The sequence below is a fragment of the Maniola jurtina genome, chromosome 3 (assembly GCF_905333055.1).
Source record: "Maniola jurtina chromosome 3, ilManJurt1.1, whole genome shotgun sequence".
Taxonomy (NCBI): Eukaryota; Metazoa; Arthropoda; class Insecta; order Lepidoptera; family Nymphalidae; genus Maniola; species Maniola jurtina.
Window position 1 is genome coordinate 274,548 of NC_060031.1, and position 27,317 is coordinate 301,864.

The 27,317-nt window shown below is 39.5% G+C and overlaps 1 protein-coding gene and 1 long non-coding RNA gene across 2 annotated transcripts in view; one reads left to right on the top strand and one right to left on the bottom strand.

Annotated features, from left to right (window-relative positions):
* Positions 1–27,317, top strand: part of LOC123881079 — a 283,317-nt gene that overhangs the window by 108,420 nt on the left and 147,580 nt on the right. The window lies entirely within an intron of this gene.
* LOC123881046 (mucin-5AC-like) lies at positions 751–14,817 on the bottom strand. Its single transcript, XM_045929591.1, has 11 exons — positions 14,752–14,817; positions 6,526–6,579; positions 5,717–5,929; positions 5,471–5,548; positions 4,907–5,137; positions 4,266–4,475; positions 3,226–4,018; positions 2,724–3,154; positions 2,521–2,637; positions 2,250–2,444; positions 751–2,163 (listed from the first exon to the last, which is right to left on the bottom strand). The coding sequence occupies exons 1-11, from the start codon at positions 14,792–14,794 to the stop codon at positions 1,220–1,222; spliced, it is 3,309 nt and encodes a 1,102-aa protein (XP_045785547.1). The 5' UTR covers positions 14,795–14,817; the 3' UTR covers positions 751–1,219.

Genomic DNA, 27,317 nt, shown 5'->3' on the forward strand with positions numbered 1-27,317 from the left:
TTTCTTGGATCTTGTAGAAGTAGATTTCATACAAAAAGCGATAACGTTTTTCTCTCCGTACATGCATTATCAAAATCTGCGTGACCAAAGCAACTACGAAGTGGAAACGTCAGCCGTGCTGTGGTCGTCTCCCACGATATTGCATTAAAATATATCGTGGCAGGCGAGCACCGTCTTGTATACGACTACAAAGCGATTCAACAGTCTGCAGAATGGATGCACACGTCTAGTGATCAAGTGAACAGCAATATATACAGCATCAACATCAACAATACAGGGTCTAACCAGAACACTAACAGAAACTTAGCGTTATTATTATGTCGTGTGAAAAATGTAGTGTGAAAATCTTGGGTCAATGCCCCCTACAACGCGGTATTGACTTCGAGTGACCTATTTACGCCACGTTCGATGACCTCGAACGTCATTCAGATGTTTTATTTACAAAATATTGTAAACTTTAAAACAAAAACAGGATTTAAGAAAATCGTAGTTTTTATAGTATCATATGAGTAGTATCATCTATCTTCGTTTTTGTTTTTGCTAGCGTTCAGGTTACAGCCTGTAGGTATACCTATTAACAAATAAGGTTCGCGATTTGCATATGTAGTAGATTCCTGTCGTAGGCGCTCCCGCATCACGCGCAGGTTCACCGAATGAAGAAAAACAAAATTTTATCAGTCAATCATTTAATTTTACTCAAACAAGACGGCTTATTTTAGTTATACTGTTCTGGCAAGGTTTAATATTTTATTGGTTGAAAAGTCAAAAGTATGATACTGTTATTGAAATGTATTACTACTTGAGATCAAAACCGACGTGTGACGGCTGTTTACTGTAACTTTTAAGCAATTTAACGTACTTAATCCATATTATAAGTGCGAAAATGTGTCTGCCTGTCTTTCATCTAGTTTTTGCGGCCCATCCGTATTACCGATTTAAAAACACTTAATTCCACATGAACGAAGTCGAGGGCATTCTTTAGTTTAAATATATTTATAAGAATAAAACTTACGTCTAATATCTATAAGTACACACAAACTCACATATTACACACTGTACAAAAGTTAATTCAACACAATCCGTAGGAGAACCTTGCAGCTCAATCTTACTAAATTGTTGAATATCGTCACCATTTCTTTGTAATGTTGTACACTTTAAGTCTTTACATAAATTATCACTCATAGTAGAAAGATATTCTACAATTTGACCGTCCGGATGTTCAGCAGCTTAGCGACCGACACTGAACACCGAGTTCGGTACATTTGCATTCTTGGCAGGGAGACGACAACTCGGCGATGATTCTACCCACCCGATACATTCGGCCGTAAATATTGCATCCAGCAAGTTTGGGTAAACCTAATCCATAGCCAGATACGAAATTAGGACTAGGAGGACGCACTTCTACAGGATGTCCTCCAAAACCTTCTTTACTTGAAATCTCTACAGTCTTCGTAGTAATTGGCTGCGGAGTAGTTTTAGCACTGGTCACCACTTTTCTTGTTGTTGTTTGTGTAACAGGTTTCGGAGTTGACTTTCTTATAGCATTTGATTCTCCAAGCACAAGATGGTCAATTCTGTTGATGGTGTTAGGTGAATATAACTTTTTTGGTGGTACGTAAGGAGAACGATGTGTTACTGGTACAAAACCATTTTCAGATGAAGTGAATTGCTTTCTTTTAGTTGTGGGAACAGATGTAGAAGTCATTTTAGGCATCGTGCTTGGTATTACTGTAGTCATCTTCTTTTTAGGTGATACAGTTGTAGTGTCGTATGTTTCGCTGAGCAAGAGCTTAAGAACATTTCCCAAGGAAAACCCTTCATCATCATCATCTTCTTCATCGTATTCCAGAGACTGGTTATTATTTTCTACAACCGCATTGTCAGCAGTTTGAGTTGTCGTTGTATATGAAACTGATTTTTCAGTAGTGCTGGATGTGACTGATGTTATTGGTGTCATGTTCTCGAATCTCTCATTAGTTTCTGAAATATTAGTTCCTAAACTCGTATCCTTTACTGTATCAATATTTGTGTAAACGCGTGGTGTAGTTGTACTATCATGGTAAGTGAATGATACTTTTTCGTATTTACTTGCTATTTCAGTCTCATTTGGGTTGATTGCAATATCGTTCGTTGTCATCAATGGCATGGATGTTGTATTTTTCACTGAAAACATATTTAAAAAAAAAAATGTTATTGAATCTTTTTATTTTTTTAAAGGAAGTAATTTGTTGCCCATTACATAGACTTACATTTATCACAAATTAGTTCCCCACAGCATAAATCGGTTGTGCTAATATTTGCAGCATTTCTCCTGCACCCCGGCGGTGTGTTGCATGGTAGCGGGGAGCAGTGCAACTCTCCCCAGGCGCAAGTACATATAGAGCAGGAGAGAGAAATTGATTCGCCTTCAGAAACGTGCCTCCCATCGCCAGAAACACATTCATCTGAAATTCAATTAATAATTAATAAAGAGTAATCGAAAAAATTACCATTAATATCAATACAGAAATATTGCGTTACCCTTTGGCTCTAACTGCATCGATGTTGTTAAATGAGACATAATATTTCCTGATGGCGTGCTGGAATACACAGAATAATAATCATCCACAATTCCAGGGCCCTTCGGTACGAAACCACCTAAAAATGAAAACATATGTAGACATATAACGTTTGTTTTATATTATTAGTGTACATAGTATAGTTATGGATTAATATCGACTAACCTTCTGTTTCTATTGGTGGAGAAAATAAGTTAATGGCTGGTGGCTCCACTTCAAATTGGGTGTTTGGAGCAGTTGGTGGGTTATCTCCTTTATAGTTTATCTTTGCTGAACTTCCCAGCGAAGCAGTAACTGTGTACTCCTGAACGGGAACTGGCATTTCATTCCTTATGCTCGGAAAAGGTACGTTCGTATTATCTGCTTCTTGTGTTAAACTAGGATAGTGAGGTTCAACTTTCTTAGATATAAATATTGGATACTGTGTTGGATTATAAACATCTACTTTACGTGTTGCATAAATCGTATCTTTCGTCTCTTTACTTGGATAATAAACTGGGAAATTGTCTTCTCTCTCTATTGTAGGATAATCAAGACTTTCTTTCGATGATACATCGTCTTCTACAACGGCATCAGCTGCTACAAAGGGAATAATTCTGAAATTGAAAACTATTTTATAATACACTTTTTAAATAGAAAAAATCAATAAAATACTTTAGATATTTACTTCAAATTCGGCAATGATGGTGGTAACGTTGGTTCCGTATAATCATAATCGTATTCTTCCTTCTTTGTTTTGGAAACATTCACTTTTCCAAGAAGCGCAGGTGGGACAGTTTTTGGGACGACAGGCGAAGGTTTTACTGTAGTGGTGGTTGAATGACTTGTATTAGTTCTTAGCGAGCTGGTTACATTGATGGTAAACGTTTCATTGTCATCATACTCTTCTTTATAACTTCCTTCAGTTATTATATCATTTGGCGGAAAGGTGTGAGCTTCGATATCAATCGTATTGATGATAGGTATACGTGGTTGAGTCTGACTGTCAATCCATACAGTGTCGTTTGTATCTGACACGTTTAAGAGTAAAGACGTGGAAGATAGTTCCGTAGTACAATTTATTGTCCCATTAATTATCACTTTTACAGATCCTGGAGGCTGCTCCATGGGGAGTTCTTCTGAAGTTTCATCCAATGTTGTTGTTTCAGTCGCTAGTGTTTGTGTTGCCTCATTTAATTTTTGAGTTGTTTGTGCAATTGATGAAGTACTGGTCTCGCTTTTTTCAGTTCTGACACTTGAACTTGTAATATTTGGCACCTCAGTCTCCCTTTTCACCTTAGCCGTTGTAGTTAAATCTTTTTTTGTAACAGTAACAGCTACTGTGCTTTTGTCGGTTACGGTTGTCTGTTCCTTTGCTGTTGTGTCACGTTTCGTTGATTTCGACGTGTGGAACGATCGATCTTCATCCCTCAAAGACATCAGTATGTTTTGGCGTTGAGAATGTAAGCTTAACTTAGTACCTGGAAAGATAAATAAAAGAATTTAACTAAGTAAATTTATCTGACGAGCCTGAGAGTTCTTTGTAATGTTCTCAAAAGTATGTAAAGGCTGCCAACCCGCACTTGGTCAGCGAGGTGGACTATGGCTAAACCCTGGTCATTCTGGGAGGAGAACCGTGCTCCGTAGTGAGCCGGAAACGGGTTGATGATGATGATGATGATATTGTTGAGTTAAGGAAGTCAATCCTAGTTTTAAATAGATACTTACCATTAGCATGTCTATCGCACTGGTACTGATGAGGGCAGCACTGTCCCGGCTGCACCAGTGGCGTACAGCCTTGCAGCGAAGGAGCGCAGGACAGGTGCTGGCAGCGTATGGAACCGCGGAGACAGAAGCACTGGATGCATGACAAGCCCGTCTCCGCTGTCTTTACCCGCTCTCCTTCCGAAGCCCAAGAACCCTCGGGAGTAACGCAATCTGAAATAACAAATAATCAAGTAATTTAAAGAAAACTGGCCAAGTGCGAGTGAGACTCGCGCACCGAGGTTTTCCTACTCAGGTATTTTTTCTGACATTTTGCACGATAAATCAAAGACTATTATGCATAAAAATAGATAAAAATCTGTTTTAGAATGTACAAGTAAAGCGCTTTAATATGATACCCCATTTGATATAGTAATCTTACTTTGAAAATTGAAAATACAAATTTTTCCTTTTTTGTAATGTAACCATAAATTCACGGTTTTCGAATTTTTCCTCTTATGCGTGCTATAAGACCTACCTACCTGCCAAATTTCATGATTCTAGGTCAAGGACAGACGGGCAGACAGATAACAATGTGATCCTATAAGAGTTCCGTTTTTCCTTTTGAGGTACGGAACCCTAAAAAATAGGTTATGAGGTCTTACCATGTGAGTTCTTTTCGTCTACAGGCTTAGAGATATGCTCGCAGTAGTATCGTTGGGGACAGCAGGCGCCGGACGTCGGGCGCGCCTGGCAGCCGGGCGGCGGCGGCAGGCAGCGCGGGCGCACGCAGCGGCGCGCGCCGCCGAGGCAGAAGCACTGCTCGCACGGCGTGCCGGAGCTCATGGCGGAGCCGGCTGCGTACACCGTCCCACCTTCCACGCACGCTGGAAACACTCGGAATCCAATTGATTTTGAGACCGCTGTTTTAAAGTCAATGATGAGAAGAAATACTTTGTATAGAAGCAGGCGTTATTTTGCGGAAGTCCATGATATACAAGGAACCATAAGCTTAATTTGCTGTCGAGTGGTTTGGGATTTGTGTGGTGCTGCGTGGTGGTGGTGCGCATTGCTTGCTTGGTGGCTGGCGTTTCCTGCATGCTCAGCAGTGGAAGGGCGGGCGGAGCATGTCGCATGCTGCATGTTGCACCATACGATTTGTCTGTTTCAGCGGATTATAGTAAATTAAGCTTTGGTTCCTTCATAAGGAATACTTAGAAGATACATACCGTGGCCCAGTGATGTTGGCCTGTCGATGTCCGTGTCATCGAGTCGAGCTGACGCCTCGTGTTGGTGTTTGACGCCATCTGAAAGTAGTTTAGATTTACTGTAGATAGCACCGATATAGAGTAGGTGTCATGCTCAGGCCTCAGCTGGCGCCATGAGCATGACACCCACTTGGAGGAATATCTTCCTACTGTACGGTCGAGCCCATAATACATTTCTGACGTAGGATTGGCAAGGACGATACTAACCAGGGCATCGTAGTTCGGGGCAGCAGTCTCCCTTCCGGTGCAGCACGTGGCACCGCGGCGGCGGCTCGGGCAGCGGCACGCACGTGCGGCGCGCGCACGACAGCGCGCCGTGCGCGCACGCGCACGACAGGCACGCCTCGCGCGTACGCACGGCGGAACCGGCGACGTACCATCGCCCTTCGTATAGGCACCCTGCTTGTTGATCGGCTTTACCTGAAAGAATACACGTTCATCAAACTCAAACTCAAAGTAATTGATTCAAATTGGATACTATCGTACACTTTCTGACTGTCAAACAATGATGTAGTGCCGATAATAATAATTACGTTAACTTAAAACTAAAGCTACGAGGATTTCAAACGCGCCCAAGTCTGAGAACAGCTCACAACAAACTCGGCCGGGTATTATTATCATCATCGTCAAATTATAAACGTCATATCGCTCTCCTGTAGAGATTCCATTCCACCAATGGTGGTGCAATTAGGTCGTACCTACTATCAACAAAATGTATTTACAGCTCTATGAAGTTTACCTCACCTGGTTGCGCAACCAAGCGGACACCAGGCTAATGTGTAGAACACCAGGTGCGTAGTGCGCAATGTAATCGTACCTGAAAACCAATAGTTTGGCGGCACGGCTTAACTAGCCACGGCCAAACCTCCCACCTGACCAAACCAGGGACAACTTAGAAATTATAAATTCCCGAATTGCCCCTGCCAGGAATCGAACCTGCGACCCCTTACTTAAGTCATACACAGCACCACTGCACCAGGCAGGTCGTGGAAGCACAACACAAAGCTGGTACTCACTCAAGGCTCTGAGGACTCTACTGCCAGAAGGGTATCGGCCGTTTTTGTGACTTTCTGAAACGTAAATACATACATATGTCAATATTTGCTTTATACTTTTGAATGATCTAGATTTACCTTGAAAGGATAAGCGCCTTATTATTTTCCTACCAACTATTTGGGGCCTTCTTTCTTTCTCAGCACCAAAGCTAGGCTTGCAGCCGTCCATGGTCCCTTTAGGCACGATCTACATTAAAGTCGCAATAGGACATGAACGCACTATCAAATTAATAATAATTAGCGTTGACAGTTGATTTATTGTAGGTATAAAAGATGATGATGTTGTAGGTATAGAAGATACCTACTCTTTTTGCGTAACAAAATCATTATTATGAAACAAGGTCTAATCTTATCAGCACATAATTGCTAACTTTGCCAAATAAAAGCTTCCTCAAAGATCGTCCGTCCGGTCTTTGTTTAGCGTCCTATAACAATATCAAAAGGCTAGAAGTTTGTTTACATTTTAACCTTGTTGGAAATCGTCAAGATTGGAGTTTACTATGACAATAACTGGTTACAAATCCACCCATAAACAAGCCAAAGAATCAGGATTGGCAAATAGCCGTCGGACTGGTCGGAGCGTGGGAACCCCGGCCGTGAATGGTCGCCTGCAGGAACCCGTCTCACGGTTACATCGCTCCTGCTGCGACCACACTATCGCAAGGGAATAGGGCTCAATATGCCATGACTGCGGTGGCGGTTCCGCACGTAACAGTACTGTACCCTGATGCCGATTGCCGACCCATTGAGATGGAACTTGGTACTGTATGATTTCTAGGACGTTTGTTGTGAGGATTGGTAAATACGACAGATCAACTGAATCACATTTTAGTTATTAGGGTTCCGTACCTCAAAAAGAACGGAACGGAACGTTTGTCAATTCCCTTTCCGCGTTCCCCATTCTCAACATCTCCCTCGCCTACCTACCCTAAATGCACTTTATCGGTTTTCGCTAGGTACCAGTGATGATCAACAAATCGTACCCTGTATTCAATGACTTCTATTGCTTCTCTCATCTCGCTCTCTCATGACTTTGACTTGGGTTGCGTTTGGACGTGGTTTGATTGTTATTTTTAGTAATTTAGAGTAGGTTACGAAACGAAAGTTGCAGTATTGTATGTTAATAATTATCCATCTTGGCCGTGTTATATTATTCGCTTTTTTGGACACAAAAGAGATGGCAAAAAATCATGTGAATGAAAACAAAGAAATTGTTTTAACGGGCAAAATTAAGGTTATTAGTTAAAACATTTTAAATTCCACGTTCACACGTCTATGCGCACAATATCATTGAACTATATTACTAGCGTAACCTCAATGCACAATATCATGAAAGTTTTTTCGTTGAGATTTTTGGAATAAAGAGAATTAAAATAGAACTTTTGAATAGAACTTCATGAGGTTTCTAATTGGTGATTCCGACATAACCACTGTCACGGTAATATTACCGTGCCACTGTGCTGCCCCGTGGCCCGTGGTATCCATGACGGATTTTCCTCATGAAAACAAAAGATAACATAATATTAAGAAAGTCATAGAACATTTTTGTTATTAGGATCACAAGCCTGCGTGTGGGTAAGTAAGCGGGTACCAGGTAGGTAATCATAATAAATGAACATTGAATTGTTTCCTAATTAATTTTTTTCGGATGTCTTGATAGATAATATACATACTTATATCTACTTAGATATAAGTATGTATATTAGTATTATTAGACATATCTAACTAAAACTCCAAAAAAAATGGAATAAATTATAAAATAAGTAAAAAATGTAACATAATAGGCTCCCATGCAAAGTAGAGGTCATGGGAACGCCCATGTGGTATTTCCGCCGTCCGGCGCGAGTCCCACCGCGGGGAACGCATTGTTCTACGATATTAGTAGCTATTATAACGCGGTGCGTATTACAGGAGTGACAGTCTAGTGGTTAACGTTAACCCATTATTTGGTATTGGAAAGATTCTGGATCCGTTAGATTATATCGTTTCACACATAAGTTTTGAAGGGAAATTTCGATAATCATTAATCTCGAAGGATATAATCTTTAGTCTTTACAATAAGCCTCGATAGCTCAACGGTTGAGGAGCGGACTGAATTCCGAAAGGTCGGCGGTTCAAACCCCACCCGTTGCACTATTGTCGTACCCACTTCTGGCACAAGCTTTACGCTTAATTGGGGTGGAAAGGGGAGTACTAGTCATGATTAGCATGGCTAATATTCTTTTATTTCTTTAAATGGTTCATGTTTTTGGCGAGTGAAAAGGACGCCATCAAACGTCGAAGGCCGAAGCGAGACAGCAATAGTTGATGAGCTAAAAACTCCTTTAGAAAGAAGGAACTTTGGGATTTGCTTCGGGAGCGGGATGTTCTAAATTCAAATTACAATACATCCTTAAGGCGTAATGGGTTTCAATACAACATTACATACTGGAACAACAACATATTGGAATGTCATGATGGACTTTACCTTTAGGTAACAGGTTTGTAATAAAGCATTTTCGAGCGAGTGGTATAAAAAGTTAAAAACCTCTTTTAGATTACTTAGCTACCTACATGCTAGGGATCGCGAAGTATGGCTTGGCTCCCATAACGGGTGCAACCTACAGAATATATCTTGTACATCTAGGCTTCTAAGCTTATGCTGTAAAATAGTTATCGGTGTAAACAACCTTACGTCATCCAAGCCCACACACAGTACCTACCTGTCTGTCCACCCGTAGCGATAATATATGCAAATGTGACCGCTATTCTGCTATCATTCTACAAGAAGACCAGTTTAAAATCAACCTTATTCCTTGGTAATAAGAAGCTTTTAGGAATACAAATGCTTATTTTAGAGTGACCACTGAAAAATGAGCTGTTTTACTGCGTATTAGAAGTAGGTACCTACCTACTTTCTTCTCCTATACTATTCCGGTATTGTGGGTAATATAAAATGCCAGCATAAATGGACTCTATTGTCAGGTGATAAAGGCGTATAAGTGTTCGTGGTAATCGGTGGTATACTAGTGAATGACTTCCAAAGCAAATATTTGTCCCTAACCAGTAGGTATAATAAATATGTACTAATTTTTCAACGCTAAACTTTTCGGAGTCAAATGTGCCTTATTAACCCCCGACCCAAAAAGAGGGGTCCTTTAAGTTTGACGTGTGTATCTGTGTATCTGTCTGTGGCATCGTAGCTCCTAAACTAATGTCTTTTTTGTTTGAAAGGTGGCTTGATTGAGTGTTCTTAGCTATAAACCTAAGAAAATCGGTTCAGCCGTTTGAAAGTTATCAGCTCTTTTCTAATTACTGTAACGTTCACTTGTCGAGGGTGTTATAAATTTTTAATTTACACTTGTAATTAAGTACCTATCACATTGCTTTGGTTGCAAATACATATAACATCGTGAGGAAACCTGCATGCCTGGGAGGTCTCCTTATTAATGTTGTCAAAGGTGTGTATTGTGTAAAGAGTAGTATCCAAGTAGCCAATCTGCACTTGGCCAGCGTGGTAGACTGTGGCCAAACCATTCTCATTTTGAAAGGAGACTCAATGTTCAGTAGTGAGCTGATGATGGGTGATCATGATGATGATGATTAGAGGTTAGGACTTAGGAACAATAACCGGGACTCAGGACTCAGTGCGCGAGTCGGACTCGCACTTGGCCGGTTTTTTCTTAAACTTAGCAATAAATAGATGTGAAGTAGCGATTGGGGTTTCCCGATCGTCTAAAAAGTGAACTTTGATAATAATAATCCAAGTGTAATGACACCGAGTGATATCTACCCAGTAGATCTCAGATTGACAGAAACGAAGAGCTTTAGCTGTATATTCTAAAATAGATTTTTTTTTATGCATAATAGTTTTTGATTTAGTTGGAAAAAATTACCCGAGTACGGAACTCTTTACTTACTACGTAACATTCTGATTTCACTGGTTATGAATACTAACCGGGGAAACATGCGGGTGGAACCATGGTGGAACAGATTAAAGTACCTAATTACCTATATATCTATCTATTTAGAATGGCACGATCTACTAGGCTATTTAAAATAAAGCACTATAAAGCAACATGTACATTTTAATATTAAGCACTACTAACATACACAAGCCTATATTCCTATAGCCGTCTAGCCTAGGCTAGTATAAGCAATATGCGAAACATCAGCGCTATTAGTCTTAACGATTGTAAGTTGATTGAAAAATCACTTTCCGTGAAAAATTGCCCGCGAAATCGCGAAGAAAAATAGCAATTTCGCTAAATGAAAATGATTTAAATTAGCATAATCGGACTACCGGTTTTACGATATACGATATGTACTATGTATATCGTAAAGTGCCAGAAAGTAGATTCCACTGAGAAGTACCAGCAAGTTTGGCTGGCGAAATTTAAAGTTGAAAGCTTCATAGCCACCACAAGCCAGTGGTCGGTGGGACTCTCCAAGGAGTTCAAGCGCCTCTCTTTTTCCGTTCTAATAAAGCATAATTGCCGCTAAGACAATGGGCATTATTTATAAGCGCATCGGATGTGCGACCGCCGACCGCCCACTTGGCCCTATTTCCCAGAAATACATAGTTTTTGCCACTTGTTTTCACTCGCATCAAAGTTTTAATTCGCTTGAAAGTAAGACGAGAGAAGTTTAAGACGACCTCCTCCTATTCACAAGGTCGCGGGTTCGATCCCGGCCACGAACCCTTTCGGTTATGTGCGTTTTAAGTAATTAAATGTGACTTCTTCAACGGCGAAGGAAAACATCGTAAGAAAACCTGCATGCCTGAGAGTTCGCCATAATGTTCTGAAAGGTGTGTGAAGTGTTCCAATCTGCACTGGGCTTGCGTGGCGATGCCTCGATAATGATGATCATAATGATCACAATGCATTACACTTTCATATTTTGATAAAGATTATTAATTATGTCACGACATAAGTAGTAAATATTTTTTGTACCTATCGAGAGTGTGGATTATACTTGCTTGTATGGCAGATTGTGATATGTGCCTCCTTAATAATCTTAATCCATACTAATATTATAAATGCGAAAGTGTATCTGTCTGTCTGTCTGTCTATCTGTCTGTCTGTCTGTCTGTCTGTCTGCTACGTTTTCACGGCCCAACCGCTGAACCGATTTGAATGAAATTTGGTACAGACATGGGATACATCCCGGGGAAGGACATAGGCTACTTTTTATCCCGGAAAATCAAAGAGTTCCCACGGGATTTTAAAAAACCGAAATCCACGCAGGCGAAGCCGTGGGCATCCTCTAGTAATTGATATAACATCGTTCTTGTACTTATAATCTTGCAGTAAATGAATAAATTTAATCCTTGTATAGATCGCACCCAGTTTACTTTATGCAGGTAACTCAAAAATCTATGAACTCATTGACAAAGATTTCCTAGTAAAGTTGGCTGACCCGTTTGTTTAATATCTATTCGAGTGCTCTACAAAGGGCGTATTTTCCCTGGAGTGCATTTACTGTTCTATTTCATTAGGGAATGAAGTCTGTTAAGTTTACTTTCTGATTAACAAATAGGTACATACTTAACAAATCACTGTGAATTTATAATGATTCTATCATAACTTTTCAATACTTAGTTCTTTCTTCAGGAAAAAATTAAAGAAAAAAGAATTCAGCAAAAAAACAGCTCAATAGCATTTTCATATATCCAATCTTCACTTTCATACTAACTTAATACTAAAAATGCGAAAGTGTGTATGTCTATCTGCTAGATTTTCACGGCCCAACAGTTTAACCGATTTTGATGAAAGGTATGGACTTAAGCTTATATCCCGAAAATGGATAGTTATAGGCCATTTATCCCGAAAAAAAAGAGTTCGCACGGGGTTTTTACAAAACCTAAATCGACGCGGGTGAAGTCGCGAGCATCAACTAGTGCTATATATTATATGTATTAGTAATAAGGTCTCGTTGGAACTCTTAGGTTCGGGTATGGACCTCTAAAAAGTTATCACTTACCTCCGTCGCGGAAGATGGTTTAGAATCTGCTCCTAATTTGCATGCGTGCCTCCTAATGCCAATGGCACGGCAAGTGTGTCAGTGGCTCAGGCATTGTCAGGACAATTACCACTACAATGCACTACTGTACCACCACGGATATTTACATACATTAAAACTGCCTCGCTGGTTTAGTGGTTAGCATGCTCGAATTACGGATGACGAGGCGCTGAGTTGGATTCCCGGGGGTGATTCGCTAACTCTATGTCCTACACCGAACAATAGCCCCAGAGCTCATCTGACATTGGTTGGTTTTACATTGCTGTTCACTGAGTGATAGTAAAATAGTTTATCTAAGAAAACCTTCAATGAATTAAAAACAAATATCAAATGAGCTCGGTGGCTATTATTCAGTGTTAGACACAGAGTTAGCGAAACAGTAGCGCCACTAAAATATACATAGACATGAATTTAACCTACTTAGGCAGTTGTCGTCGAAGGCGGTTATTAATTAAATATTGAAGCAATAAAGGTAAAGAAGGTGCGAGTGACTCGCGCGCGTTGAACTCTATTGCGAGCGAACGACGCACGATCCAGTTCCCTGCTTACTTTATCAGAAAAATTACGACTAAATAAATCATCGAATAGTTTTATTATTTTTAGCTTATGACATCAGTTTAATGATCTTCTTTGTAATCATGCGAAATAGTAATGTAAAAGATGTTATGAGGGATCTTATAAAATAATAGTTTAAATGGTGAAAAAGCTGTTTTTTCCTAGCTACGTACATAATACACCTTACATCTATTTTTTTAATTCACGCAATATAATATCCACTCAGGTATAATGTACGTACTATGTTTTGCCTTTGAACTTCATAAACAAATTGTTTAGGGAAAATTATAAAATGTTAGGTCAGCAAATACAAAATTTACATTATTTTATTTTTATGAAGTAAGTAATAAACATCAGGCAGTCTCAAATCATCGAAGAGTATCCAAATATCCATATTTAATCCATTAAAACAGGCTCTATTTAGATGAGAAATAAAACACATAGGCCAGTTTGAAAAACAGATCAAATCCAGCGCAAAAAACCTACTTAGGAATTCATTTCTGCTAAAATTCATCGAGAAGAACGATTTGAGAAGGCTGTGATACTGCAAGGCATTCGGGATACAAGCTGAACATACTCACGACCGGCGGTTTCGCTCAGAATAGCAAAAAACACAAAACCAAAGGAGCGTCTGGGCCTCAAGGATGTTCACTCGGCAAGCTCACCGACAAATAAACTAACAAAGTATTGATATATGTAATATGAAATCGAAGATTCTAAAGCCTCGTATGAAGATCTTGTGAAAAATTCAAGATTTGTATTTGAGTAGGTATTTCATAGTTATAATTAGGTGTTACACATGTTGGTAAACAATTTACAAAAGTTCTCGAGTTCAAATTCATTTATTTGGGTTAGGTGTTAACTCTACACAGTTTGTCGATTTATCTGATCGATTTATTGCGATGAAAATCATAATTAGGTACTACCGAATGTAAGATCAATGCAAATAGTCTGTTGCGTACCTTGGGTCGGTCGATTAGTGGGTGGTGGGTAGACATAAAAATGAGATCATAAATGTATAGATAGTTCTTATAAGAAAATTAAGTGTTTTGATAAAAATCGTGACACATTTTTGGTAAGTTTGTAGCATAAGGAAAATGCACCTTTCATAATATTTACAAAAATGTGTCTGTATTATACGTTGAATTTAGGGAGCAACGTAAACGAGTTGCAATTAAAAAAAATTAGAAAACACGTCTGGCATCCCAAAAAAAATTCTACAAAATAAAAAAATCACATTTAAAAATGGCACCATACAGCCGCTAAATTGAATTTTTTCAAAAAACTTGTAAGATCACTCAGAATGGCGTAAGGCAATACGCATCCTACCTACTCTATGATACCTATGTAAGGACTCTAACGATACATACGTCCAAATCTGTTCAGGCATTTAGAAGTAACGGGGGTATAAAAAACTCACATATATTCATACATATATGAAGCCTGAAAACATTACACTCGTTTTTTTGAGAATTGTAAAAATATTGTGCTCGAATCTTTGATTTTTTTATATCAATGAAAGATGGAGAAAAAAAATAAGTGAAGCTATCGGTGTCGTCCGGGGCATGGGCGCTTATCCTTAGCATAAATCACTGGGGTCATCGACCGTGTTTCGCGCGAACTACGAACCTGCGACCAGCGCGCCCGCCACCACGAGCACGGCGACCCACATGGCGCGTGCGACCTCGGCGCCGCTCCGCATCGCACTGACTGAGCACTTCAGGCCTCAGGGGTCAGCTGAGCCACTGACCACCACTACAGGTATCACTGCACTCTTTAGCTGAGCTGGGGTACTCAATCAAGCCTGTTATGCTGGCTCTTCACTTGCGGACATGCGCGACTTCTTAAATCTTTCAAGCAAATTCGATAGCGCCAGAACCAAACGCATCTATACCCCTTCACTTCAACATGTGGATGGTGGGTTAACCGGACAAAAGTTTTGCGATCGTGTGCTACCGCCTTTATTTCCGAGTACTTATGAAACTTCGAGCCATTTTTCTTCGCTGCTTGAATACCATAGTCTTAAAACAGCGTGTTGCCAGTCATGGCATAACATGGATCCGAGACATAGTTGCTATGAACCCAATAAGAAAGTTCAGTCACTCAACGGGGATGGATAGAGCAATGCTTGGAGTTTCTCTGCATGATCAAATCAGAAACGAGGAGAATCAGAGTAACTGATAAAGTGCAATGGGTTGCAATGTTGAAGTGGCAATGAGCAGTGTTTGACGTAGTTCGTAAAACCGACAGATGTCGCTACGTGTTGTTCCAAGGTACTGGAATGGCGACCTCGCACCGGAAAGCGCTTCGATGACGCGCAGAGAGCCCGCGCTCGATCGAAGCGGAGCTAGTTTGTGGCGTGTGGATGTGGAAGTCCATATCTATGTCCGGCAGTGGACGTCTATCGGTTGCTAATGATGATGATGATGATGCAAGTCAGCCAAGTAAAAGATGGAGAAGTCAAAGCAAATCAAAAGAAGTTTTGAATTGAAACATTTTGTGCATTAACCTCATTTTTAGCAGAAAAACTTTTAGAATCACGATATCTCAGGAATGGTGAGTCTTAAAAAAAAATTGTAGATAATTTTAAGATCTACAATTTATGTCTTACAAAACACCCATTTTTGTGAATTTTTACCTTCAATATATTGTTTGCAAATGTGGGATCGATGGTGACTTTTCTCAGTTTATTTATATTGGTATTCCCAACATTTGTACCAATTTTTAGCTTAATCCGTATTATTGTATCCTTGAATGTCTATTTTGTACCGGACTATTATAGCCCATTATGAAAAATTAGCTTTAAACATTGTGCGTGTAGATTGTGTGTTGGGCTCAACATATCTGCGAGTGTATGAAGCTTGCTCGTCGAGCGTGCGCCGCGTGAATGCCCCGCTTTAGAGCTTCCAGAGGCTTTCAAAGCGTCGCGCCGCGCTTTGTATAAAGACTACGCTTGCGAATCTATTACAGATGAATGAGTAATGATTAATGTTGTTGTACGAGGATGTTACGGATAATTAACTAAGCTGATTTCTAGTTCCATGGCTGCGGTGGACATGTGACAAATAGGAATTTCTTTCAAAATTACTTGGAGCTTTGGTTACTCACTGACTGATGCCCGTGCCTTCGTTCGCGTGGACTTAGATTTTAAAATTCCGTGGGAATCCGTTGGTTTTCCGGGATAAAAAGTAACCTATGAACTCTCCAGATGTTTCAATTCATGCAAAAAAATTACGCCGATCCGTTGCTCTGTTGCGGTGTGATTAAAGGACAAACCAATAAACCAACAAATAAACACGTTTAAATAATATTCGTAGGGATATAATAAGGAAGCGTGGCAGCTTGAGTGTTATACATATTTTTTTTTTTTTAAATTTTATGTAAGATGGAAGCAGGCTTACTTTGGAAGGGGTGGGCTTACTTACTTAATTATTCCCATACCTCTACTCCTAAATAGGTATTTTTGTTGTTCTACCTTCTTGTGTGGTAAGTAACTAGCCATGCCCGAAGCCTCAGCAACAGACACGAATCACTACCCATATTATAAAAGCGAAAAGCATACCTAATTAAAGATCTGGAGAGTGACTTGAGCTAATTTTCATTCCTGAAAATCTAAGACTTCCCACAGGGTTTTCAAAAACGTACGTGGTAAATTATTTTGACGATTCAAAAGCACTTGTAAAAGTTTACTTGAATAAACATATATTATATTCTATTCTAAATCCACACGGATTAAGTACCACTATAGAAAAAACGTTACATTTTTCCTGTAGAGATCTATGATGTTACAGTTGACGGTGGGTACCTACGTCTAAGACGTCTAATAAATGAGTTTTTGCCACTTAATGTTAATTATGAATGGTGACCGGATGGCCGCGGCATGTAACGGGCCGGCGGCGTGTGTGTCCTGCCTTAATTGACGAGGCTGATTACGGGCAAAAAGCGTGTGTGTGCCGCCTTACCGCCGCCCGCCGCCCGCCGCCTGCCCGATTGTATCGATACCGCTTGTCTGAAGTTTGAACACGCTTCCCCGAACACGGGCTTGTTTGTATGTAGTTTTTAGGGTTCCGTATATCAAAAGGAAAAACGGAATCCTTATAGGATCACTTTTTTGTCTGTCTGACTGTCAAGAAACCTATAGGGTACTTCCCGTTGACCTAGAATCATGAAATTTGGCGGGTAGGTAGGTCTCATAGCACAAGTACAGGAATAAATCTGAAAACCGCGAATTTGTGGTTACATCATTTTAAAAAAAAATGTGTTTCAATTTTCAAAGTAAGATAACTATACCAAGTGAGGTATCATTTCATATGAAAGGGCTTTACGTACACATTCTAAAAAATGTTTTTATTTATGTATTTTTATGTGTGATAGTTTTTGATTTATCGTGCAAAATGTTGGAAAAATACCCGAGTACGGAATCCTCAGTGCACGAGTCTGACTCGCACTTGGTCGGTCTTTGTATAACCTATCTAATCCTCTTAACGGTGGTCTCTCCGTCACTCTCTCCATAGGTAGGTACATGGTTTGGTTCTCATTTGGATATTAATCAATCCAACTCAATGGAATTTTGTAAACACGTTCTAAAACTAAAATCTATGTGACAGATTTCCGTAAAAATAACTACGTAGTTTTAAAATTACACGGATTTCTATGACTGACAACCTCAGAGCAAATCTGGCGCACAACAATCTTTTTCGGGTTCCGTACCTCTAAAGGTAAAACGGAACCCTTATAGGATCACTTTCTCGACTGTCTGTTTGTCTGTCTGTCTGAAAAGCGTGAATTTGTGGTTATATCATAGGGAAAAAATTAAATAATCTTCACGAAAAATTTAAGTCACTAAATCACATATAGATGGCGCAGACCGTAATATCAGATTGTACTACGATGGTACGGAACCCTTCGTGTGCTAGTCCGACTCGCACTTGACCGGTTGTTTGAGGTACAGAACCCTAAATACGAGAAATTTTCACTAAAGCACTACCCCTTAATTTGAACCTCAATAGTCTCTTAAATCTACCTACGGGGTCTAGTATAAGTAGGGATATCTATACTACGCGACAGGTTGAGATGGCAACCGGGGTATGAAGGGGAGGAGGGGGGGGGGCTTCCAGCCCCAGCCCCGGTTGCCATCTCAAGCTGTCGCGCACTATACCTACTCATGTGGCTAAGTTTACACCATGGTCACCTTAGAAGCAATGGGCACAGTCACATCAGTTTTTCCCGCGACATTCCCGCACAGTTAGCAGACATTACAGCTCCCATTAGTTACAATGATGTTCATATTATGAGCCTTATAATTACACTTAATCCTAATACTTAATATTATAAATACGAAAGTGTGTCTGTCTGTTCACGGCCCAACAGTTTAACCGATTCTGACGTTTGGGACAGAGTTAGCTTATATCCCGGGGACGGACATGGGCTACTTTTTATCCCGGAAAATCAAAGAGTTCCCATGGGGTTCCTAAAGACCCATTCGCTCAACCGATTTGCATGAAATTTGGTACCGAGGTAGCTTGCGTCCATGTTATTGACATATAGACAACTTCTTTTCCGGAAAACCAAACAGTTCCCACGGGATCTTCAAAAACCTACATCCACGCGGACGAAGTCGCGGGCATCCTAATAGTAACTACCTAATGTCTTTCTACTATGTTTCTACACTTCTTAAATTGTTTCAGCGTTTGACCAATAATGACACCTCTTCACGTCGTCTAGGAGCTTAGGATACCAACGTCTATCCGTTTTTAGGGTTCCGTACCTAAAGAGTAAGAACGGAGCTCAATGTCTCTCTGTGACAATAATGTCTGTCTGTCCGTATGTCTGTCTGCCCGCGTGTCACAGGTCTCTAGCTGGGACACCGGAGACGAAATGAGTTACAAACCTGTTGGTGTAAAACGTGTGTAAAACGTTTTTACAGAATGTGTAGTATTTCTTTTGCCGCTATAACAAAAGAAAACAGAAAAAAAACGACATGAAAATTGAATACCTACAGTATTGTATTGTTTCTTGTAAGTACGATGGTAGGTACGAAACCCTTCGTGTGTCAGTCAGACTGGCACTTGACCGATAATTTTTTTTGGTTTTAGTTTAGTAGACACTATGAAACATACTTTGGAGCTAAGCAATCTGGTAGCTATAATCATAGCAGCTAACTGCGCGACCAATGAAGTTAACTACACACTTAGTTGTCATTTAGACAAGAAAAATGTCACATACTCGCGAGCGAGCAGCGACGCAACCATTCATTTTTAGGGTTCCTTAGCGACAAAATGAAATATGAGTAGTTACTTATACTTTGAAGATTTATTTCATTGCTTGTAATTTTTTTATGCTTTATAAATATGTATGCTTTATATATAATTAATTCTTTGTCATAGGAAATTTTACCTAAGTTTGTTCAAAGAACACATTCATGTGTTTGCCTTTTTATGTTTAAAAACATACAATATCTAAAAAATGATATTAAATTCATTAAAAATTAAAACACACTTAACTCCGAAAAGTTAAAGGTGAAAAGTTGAAGGGTCCGAATAGGAGGCGGACATCTTAACCACTAGGGCTATCTTGCCCTTGCCCAGCGTGGCGGACTCTGACCTACGAGAAGTCATCCCGAGACGAGACCCGTGCTCAGTAGTGGGCCAGCGATGGGTTGATCATGATGATGATGATGAAAAGTTTATTTGAATAAAAAAAATCTACTTATTTTTGTTTTTTTTTTTATTCAGATACAAGTTAGCCCTTTACTGCCCGGCTAGTATGGACAGTAGATAAAAATTATATCCCCTGCTGATTTGTATGACATCGGTCGATATAATCGGGGGATATAATTTTTATCTACTGCCCATGCTAGCCGGGCTGAAATATCAGCTGGTGGTGATGATGATGCATTTCAGATAGAAGCGGGCTGACCTGGAAGGGGTATGAGTTATGACCCGTATGGCAGTTTTCATATTACTCCTGTGGTTTTTAAACGTCATCGTACTGGAACGATGAACACACTTGGCTATTTTCTGTTTATATTGGAACCCTCGTAGCTTTAGTCTTAAGTTACCTACGTAATTAATTATCACCACTATATCGTAGATTTAACAGTTTCGACCATCAAAAAAAAACAATAGTATCTACTTTGCATAAATGATTTTGACTTTGACTTTATTGTAACTTTTGTGATGTTCTACATCAGACACTTGATCCGACTCTACCTTGCCCAAGTGTTGTTCTCCGAAGTTGACATAAGAAGCAGCGATTATGTAAGCGATTAGCATCATTAGCACTGTTCGGCGACGAGCGCAGCGCTATGGACATTAATTACTACGTAATGGGCGTGTAGAGGGTGATAAAAATATGTGCGTAATTATGGCTAAGTATTCTTGACAGTTGGCCGTGTCCACAAGTTCAAACTCGCTCAGCGTGCTATGGAGCGGGCTATGTTGATTACATCCATAGGAGAACCAAAGTCACCGACATAACTCAACGAATTAGCCATCAAAAGCGGTAGTGAGCAGGCCATGTCTGTCTCAGAACCGCTGGGACAGGCGTGTTCAGCTAGGACCTGGGTGATTCGCTAACTCAGTGTCTAACACTGAATGATAGCGGTTGGTTGGTTCTACACTGCTAGAAGTAGCAGTGTAGAACCAACCAACCGCAAAAATTTTTTTTCGTAGAAAACCGTCGATGGATTTAAAAAAGAGCTCGGTGGCTATCATTCAATGTTAGACACTGAGTTAGCGAATCGCCCTGCTGGAGCACGTAGGTAGGTTCCAGCAAGCGCAGTGTGGGTCAACCAACAACCTCCAACCCGTTGGACTGACGACCTTAAGAATATAACGGGAAGTGGGTGGATGAGGAAGGTGGAGGACCGTGTTTGGTTTTCAATAAAAAAAAATCGAAGAGTCCACTGTGCGATTTTTAAAACCTAAATCCACGCGGATGAAGGTTACCTACTATATTTTCCTTTTATTTAAAAAAATGTCAAGTAACTCCATCTCCGAAAAAGTTTATGGATTACGTCGCTACGATCAATAATTGTAGACATTGTCCAACCACATTAAGCTTATGTAGTTTTACTTATGTAGTTCTGGACGACGTTCACAGATGTCGCCTCTACAACTATCTTTCTAGTTTTCTGCATCTCAATTTATTCTTAGGATAATCAAGCAACACATTTCGGAGTAGACACAGTGCTCCCATCCGACACATAGTTCTGCTATTTCATGCGAAGACAATCTCCATAATAAACTTAACTGTTCGGATGTGGAGTTAAATATGAAAGGTTTCAGACTCAAATCACATCCTTTGAAAAGCGATCGTACTTATTTCGTACTAGCTGATGCCCGCAGCTTCGCCCGCGTGGATTTAGGGTCTGAAATCCCGTGGGAAAGTTGTCACAAAGTTCCTCTATCGATTAAAAAAAAATTACGCAAATCGGTTCAGAAATCTCGGAGATTTCGGTGTACATAGGAAGAAAAACACAACTCCCTTTTTGAAATTCGGTTAAAAAAGTAGCCTATTTTACTCCCTGATCAATCCTCTACTTGTCTGTGAAAACCCCGTCAAAATCGGTCCAGCCGTTCCGAAGATTAGCCTTTTCAAACAGACAGACAGACAGACAGACAGACAGACAGACAGACAGACAAAAATTTTAAAAACTTGTGATTCAGTGTTGGTATCGTTCAAATAACCATTTGAGCTTAATATGACGTAGTTATTTCGAAATTACAGACAGACACCCCAATTTTATTTATTAGTATAGATTCCTCGAAGGTGTGGGAAGTCTACCAATCCACACTTGACCCATGCTCAGTAGTGGAACAGCAATGGGTCGATCAAGATGATAATCAAAAAACCAATGCACACTACACATGCTATATATGCATGAATGCCATGGTGTCTATGTACTTCTCTAAAAAAATTGTAGGTACCTACTTATATATGTAGATTATGTCACTAAATTAATATATTTTTTTGGGCTACGTGGTCCAATAATTTGGCAGACGAGTAGCTTTTCCCCTACGCGGTGAAGGTCCACGGTGCTTTACCATAACTTCGTCTAATTTGGTAATGAATCGCTTTATATGAATATTGCATGGAGCTCGAGCGTCCTCCTTTGGCGTTCACTCTTCCAAGTTATGAAAGACAAGTATACATATTTATCTTAAACTAGCCGATGCCCGCGACTTCACCCGCGTGGATTTAGGTTTTTCGAAATCCCGTGGGAACTCTTTGATTTTCCGGGATAAAAAGTAGCCTATGTGCTAATCCAGGATATTATCTATCTCCATTCCAAATTTCAGCCAAATCCGTCCAGTAGTTTTTGCGTGAAGGAGTAACAAACATACACATACACACACATACACACATACAAACTTTCGCCTTTATAATATTTAGTAAGATATAGGCGTTTGCTACTTCTTTAGACTCCCTTTAGTTCACAGTAGTTGCTCTCTCAACGTAGTCTGCATTTGAATTCCCAGCGATTGAAAAGATGATTCCAGTGAGAAAGTGGGCAAGGTATCTACTGAAAATTACACTCAAAATATACATGCTAATTATCCAAATATAAGTATAACAGTGAAAGGTGGGTGACTGACTGACTGACTTATCAATCACCGCACAGCGCAAACCACTGGATGGATCGTGCTAAAATTCAGCACACATAGAGATAGCTATTAAAAAGTTTGAAAATGGCGCTTCACAGCCACTATATACCTATTAATTTTCGTCAAAAATTTAAAACAATAAAAAAAAATTATCAAATTACTTTACCCTAACTTACGATACCCCATACATACAAATCTGTTCAGGTATTTAGAAATCTTGGTGAAATAAAGAAACATGCATGGACCCTGACACCATTAGGTACGCTCCTTTTTTTAGGCACTCGCATGAAATCCGACTGAACTATCTAGAATTAAAAACCACTAAATATTCCAGTGTCACTATGTATGTTTTATGGTTAAGAAGAATTCGTGTTTTTTTTTCTCTTTCGTCTGGCTTTACAAAGATTAGCCAATGTCAAGTTTGTAGTTATTTGTAACAAGTTAGTTAAACTATACAAGTATGGACCCCGTCTGTGCCGGCACTCGCCGACATACGCACGGCACCCCTTTAGAGCGCTTTCCAGTCAGTTTTAACAAAAAAACACTTCAAAAAGGCAGAGCACGCCCGCCAGCTAACACCAACACAGACGAAGTCCAGAATTCGTGTGCCTGACCAGGATTGGATAGTTATAGCACCACAGTGTAAAGAGAGGTACAGTAGTCTGACCGTTCAACATAGGACTTCGTCCCGCACTTACCGCACGATTCTTCTGCTGAAATCTATATATATAATAAATAAAATTGGAGTGTCTGTCTGTAATTTCGAAATAACTACCTCATATTAAGCTCATAGGGTTATTTGAACGATACCTTAACTGAATCACACGTTTTTAAAATTTTTGTCTGTCTGTCTGTTTGAAAAGGCTAATCTTTGGAACGGCTGAACCGATTTTGACGGGATTTTCACAGACGAGTAGAGGATTGACCAGGGTGTAACATAGGCTACTTTTTTAACCGACTTTCAAAAAGGGAGTTGTGTTTTTCTACCTATGTACACCGAAATCTCTGAGATTTCTGAACCGATTTGCGTAATTTTTTTTTTAATCGATAGAGGAACTTTGCGACATTGTTTCATAAAAAATTTGGATTCCAACTCCTCAATCCTGATGCTGCAGGGGATCTGACCAATCCACGCGGGCGAAGCTGCGGGCATCAGCTAGTGCGTAATATTGCGGCTACATTAAGGTTAACGTCAATGCCCAACAATGCCACAATTATCGCGATAATCAACGCGTTAAACTGAGTGGCCATACTTGAATGCCAATTGAATCGGTTAAAATTGTCTAACGCCAAACGGCATTATGAATGCCGTTGTACGTTGATTGTGGCCACATCTACGTTTAACGGGAAACGCCGTTGAACATCGCGTTGTTGGCCGTTAAACTTCAGAAGGTCTAAAATGCCAGGCGAATCGCAAACGTTTCTTCGAGAAAGTTTCACGATTTGTTTATCTTTTAAGCAAGCTTGGAAAAAACGGACTATAGACGGCTTCGTCGCACCTCTGTAGGTACATGTAATATCAAATCTGATAGCTCTGCCGGCTGCCGCCTGCTGCTAACAACTTTTACTCGGTTGCATCATTGCATCTGATTAACTGATATTGTTACAAGTTTTGCTCCAGTACTTACTACTTCCTTCCATTGTTCGTGATATCTTTGGTAAATCGGTATAAGTATGAACTACGCTCTACAGACTAGAGTCTACGCACGCAGCACTAGATACTTACCTCAATTACCTACTACCTAATTATTCGCAGCAAATGCCTAAGTTTTAATATGGGTACCATTAACTCAAGAGTGAAAGGCAACTTCTAGGGAAGCGCGCTCCATCTTATGCTGCATCATCACTTGCTAACACCTCTGATTGCAGCCAAATAAATAATATAATAATAGTATAAATTAAAAAAAAAGTTGTTTTGATAGCGACGGTCTCTACTCTCTACGTATAATCCACTGTTTAGTTTCCATGACCACTATTATAACCCATCGTTTAGTTCAACAAAAATAACGCCAAACTTTTCCCATAGCTACAACAGTTTATAATGTACAGCATAAAATGGCAGTTAGGACTATGCACGTAAAACTAACAATAGTGCATAATTTTGAGAAAGTTCTCGCCATATCCATACTAATCCATACTAATATTATAAATGCGAAAGTGTGTCTGTCTTTTCACGGCCCAACGTCGATTTTGAGGAATTTTAGTACAGCGTTAGCTTACATCCCGGGTAAGGACATAGTCAACTTTTTATCCCGTAAAATCAAAGAGTTCCCACAGGATTTTTAAAAACCTAAATCCACGTGGACGAAGTTGCGGGCATCATCTAGTTTGTAATGTCAACTGTTCATATTATGTCAACTGTCAAAAACTATTGATTGAAACTAAATACATGAATTCGAAACGTTTCTCAAAATACTTATATGCATTATACATGCATGACTATTTCGTGGTAGAATATGATTCATTATACATATATTATTTATTAGTATAGATACCTACACCTATTTTAAACCGTTTTAACCGACTTCTAAAAAGAAGGTGGTTCTCAATTCGGCCCGTATTTATTTTTCAATGCATGTACACTGATTTTTTCGAGGTTTTTCGACCGATTTGCAATTTTTTTTTGTAAATAGGAGATTGTACGTAGAGACCGTCATATAATATGGTACAGCCTTGAAGTTTTGAATATTTGTTTTTGACTGGCCTCTTATATTTTACGTGAGATGTCGTCGTGTGCCCTCACACACATACTTTCTCCTTATCGCCGCACGACGCAACGATATTTTATTATAATTCGATCGGCACACGATGTCGCAATGGATGCAATAGTACGTAATCCTCGACGTATGCGCACGCGCACCCAAAAACGAGCTTATCGTGATGATGGAAAATACAACCTAGTTCCTCGAGAATCGGCTTTCAAATCTTTTCTATTTTATTTATATTTAAAAATATATGATACCTGCGGCTTAGTCCGTGAGAATTCGGTTCTTTAAAATGCCTGCGGGAACTCTTTAATTTTCCGACTTAAAATGCCTTAGAACTTAATTATAACAGATACAATCATCATTCATCAGTATAAAAAAACCTCCATCGAATTGTATTGAACGCACGTGCAGCGATCATCTTGGTGTCAATAAACTTTAATCTGATCCTCTGTCAAGCTTCTTTTTTTTTTCAATTTGGAATAATATAATTAATGTGTGAAAATATTACAATAAAACTTAAAGCTAGCCTTATCTAATTACTGTACAAATCATGCCCGCGTGGAATGGTGCCAAGAATACTGGCTGCATTTCCGCGTTGGACAGCCAGGCTGATCCGTTGCGCAAAAAATGAGCCAGCCCTTCTGTCACCCGATGAGGCTATTAAACGCGGTTATATATATATTATATATATACTATATCAAATCAAGCTTCCACATTGATTTGATATCTCTGAGAGACATCTATGCATCTTTCGTAATCAACATAAGCTTTAGGATGGTAGGAATTTTCGTGTGCCTGCAATGTTTCTTAATCTTGGGTTCATCAAAAAGTTCTTATTTCCTAAGTAACCGCAACCCATTTTATAAATGCGAAAGTGTGTTTGTTTATTGATTTATCCTTCAATCACACCACAACGGAGTACCTAGCAGATCAGCGTGATTTTTTGCATGCATAATGATTTAAGACCTGGAGAGTGACATACGGTACTTTTTATCCCTAAAAATCATAGAGTTCCCACGGGATATCTAAAAACCTAAAGCGCGGGGATTTAAAATGAAGTCAAAGGCATCCCGCATCATCTAGTAATTTATACTGGCATGTACGAGTATGTGTAAGCGTTCACGCTTTATTAAAGTTCAGAAGTGGGATCTACGTATATTAATTACTATCTAAGAATAAGCTTTTAAGTGTCTTGCGCAAGGGTATCATGGTTTTATATTGTAAAATACCTATATCGTGTGCTTAACATACCGCCTGTAGACACGTCTTACTATTTATACAATTAATGATGAAACCTTTCAACAATTATAGCCTTCACATAACTATTTATTGACATCGTTTAGCATACGTACATCGAAGGTGAAAATATTTCTTTCGTAACGATAGATCATGAAATTTGGCAGGTAGGTAGGTCTTATAGCACAAGTGAAGGAAAGAATCCGAAAACCGTGAATTTGTGGCTACATCACAAAAATAAAATGTGTTCATGAACAAGTAATAAATTAGTATTTTCAATTTTCAAACTAAGATAACCATACCAAGTGGGGTATCATATGTATAGGCTTTACCCTTACATTCTAAAATATCTATCACAACTTTATTAAGTTTATTAATTTGAATAATATTATGTATGTGAAGCCTACATGCCTGAGACTTTTGAAGTTGGTAAGTGGGTACTGTTATCGCACATGTTTGCCGCGCTTTTGAACGGAAGTCACGTGACATCTGTTGGTAATGTTTTTAGGAACGCAACCGTGGCGCCACCTCGAAAAACTATCTTGAAAATGGCCTGTGAGAGTTCTACTCACTTTGGTTCGGTCGATCTTAGTGTGCGGACGTATTTTATCAATCTGGTATTATTGCGCTAACTTAGTTTTGT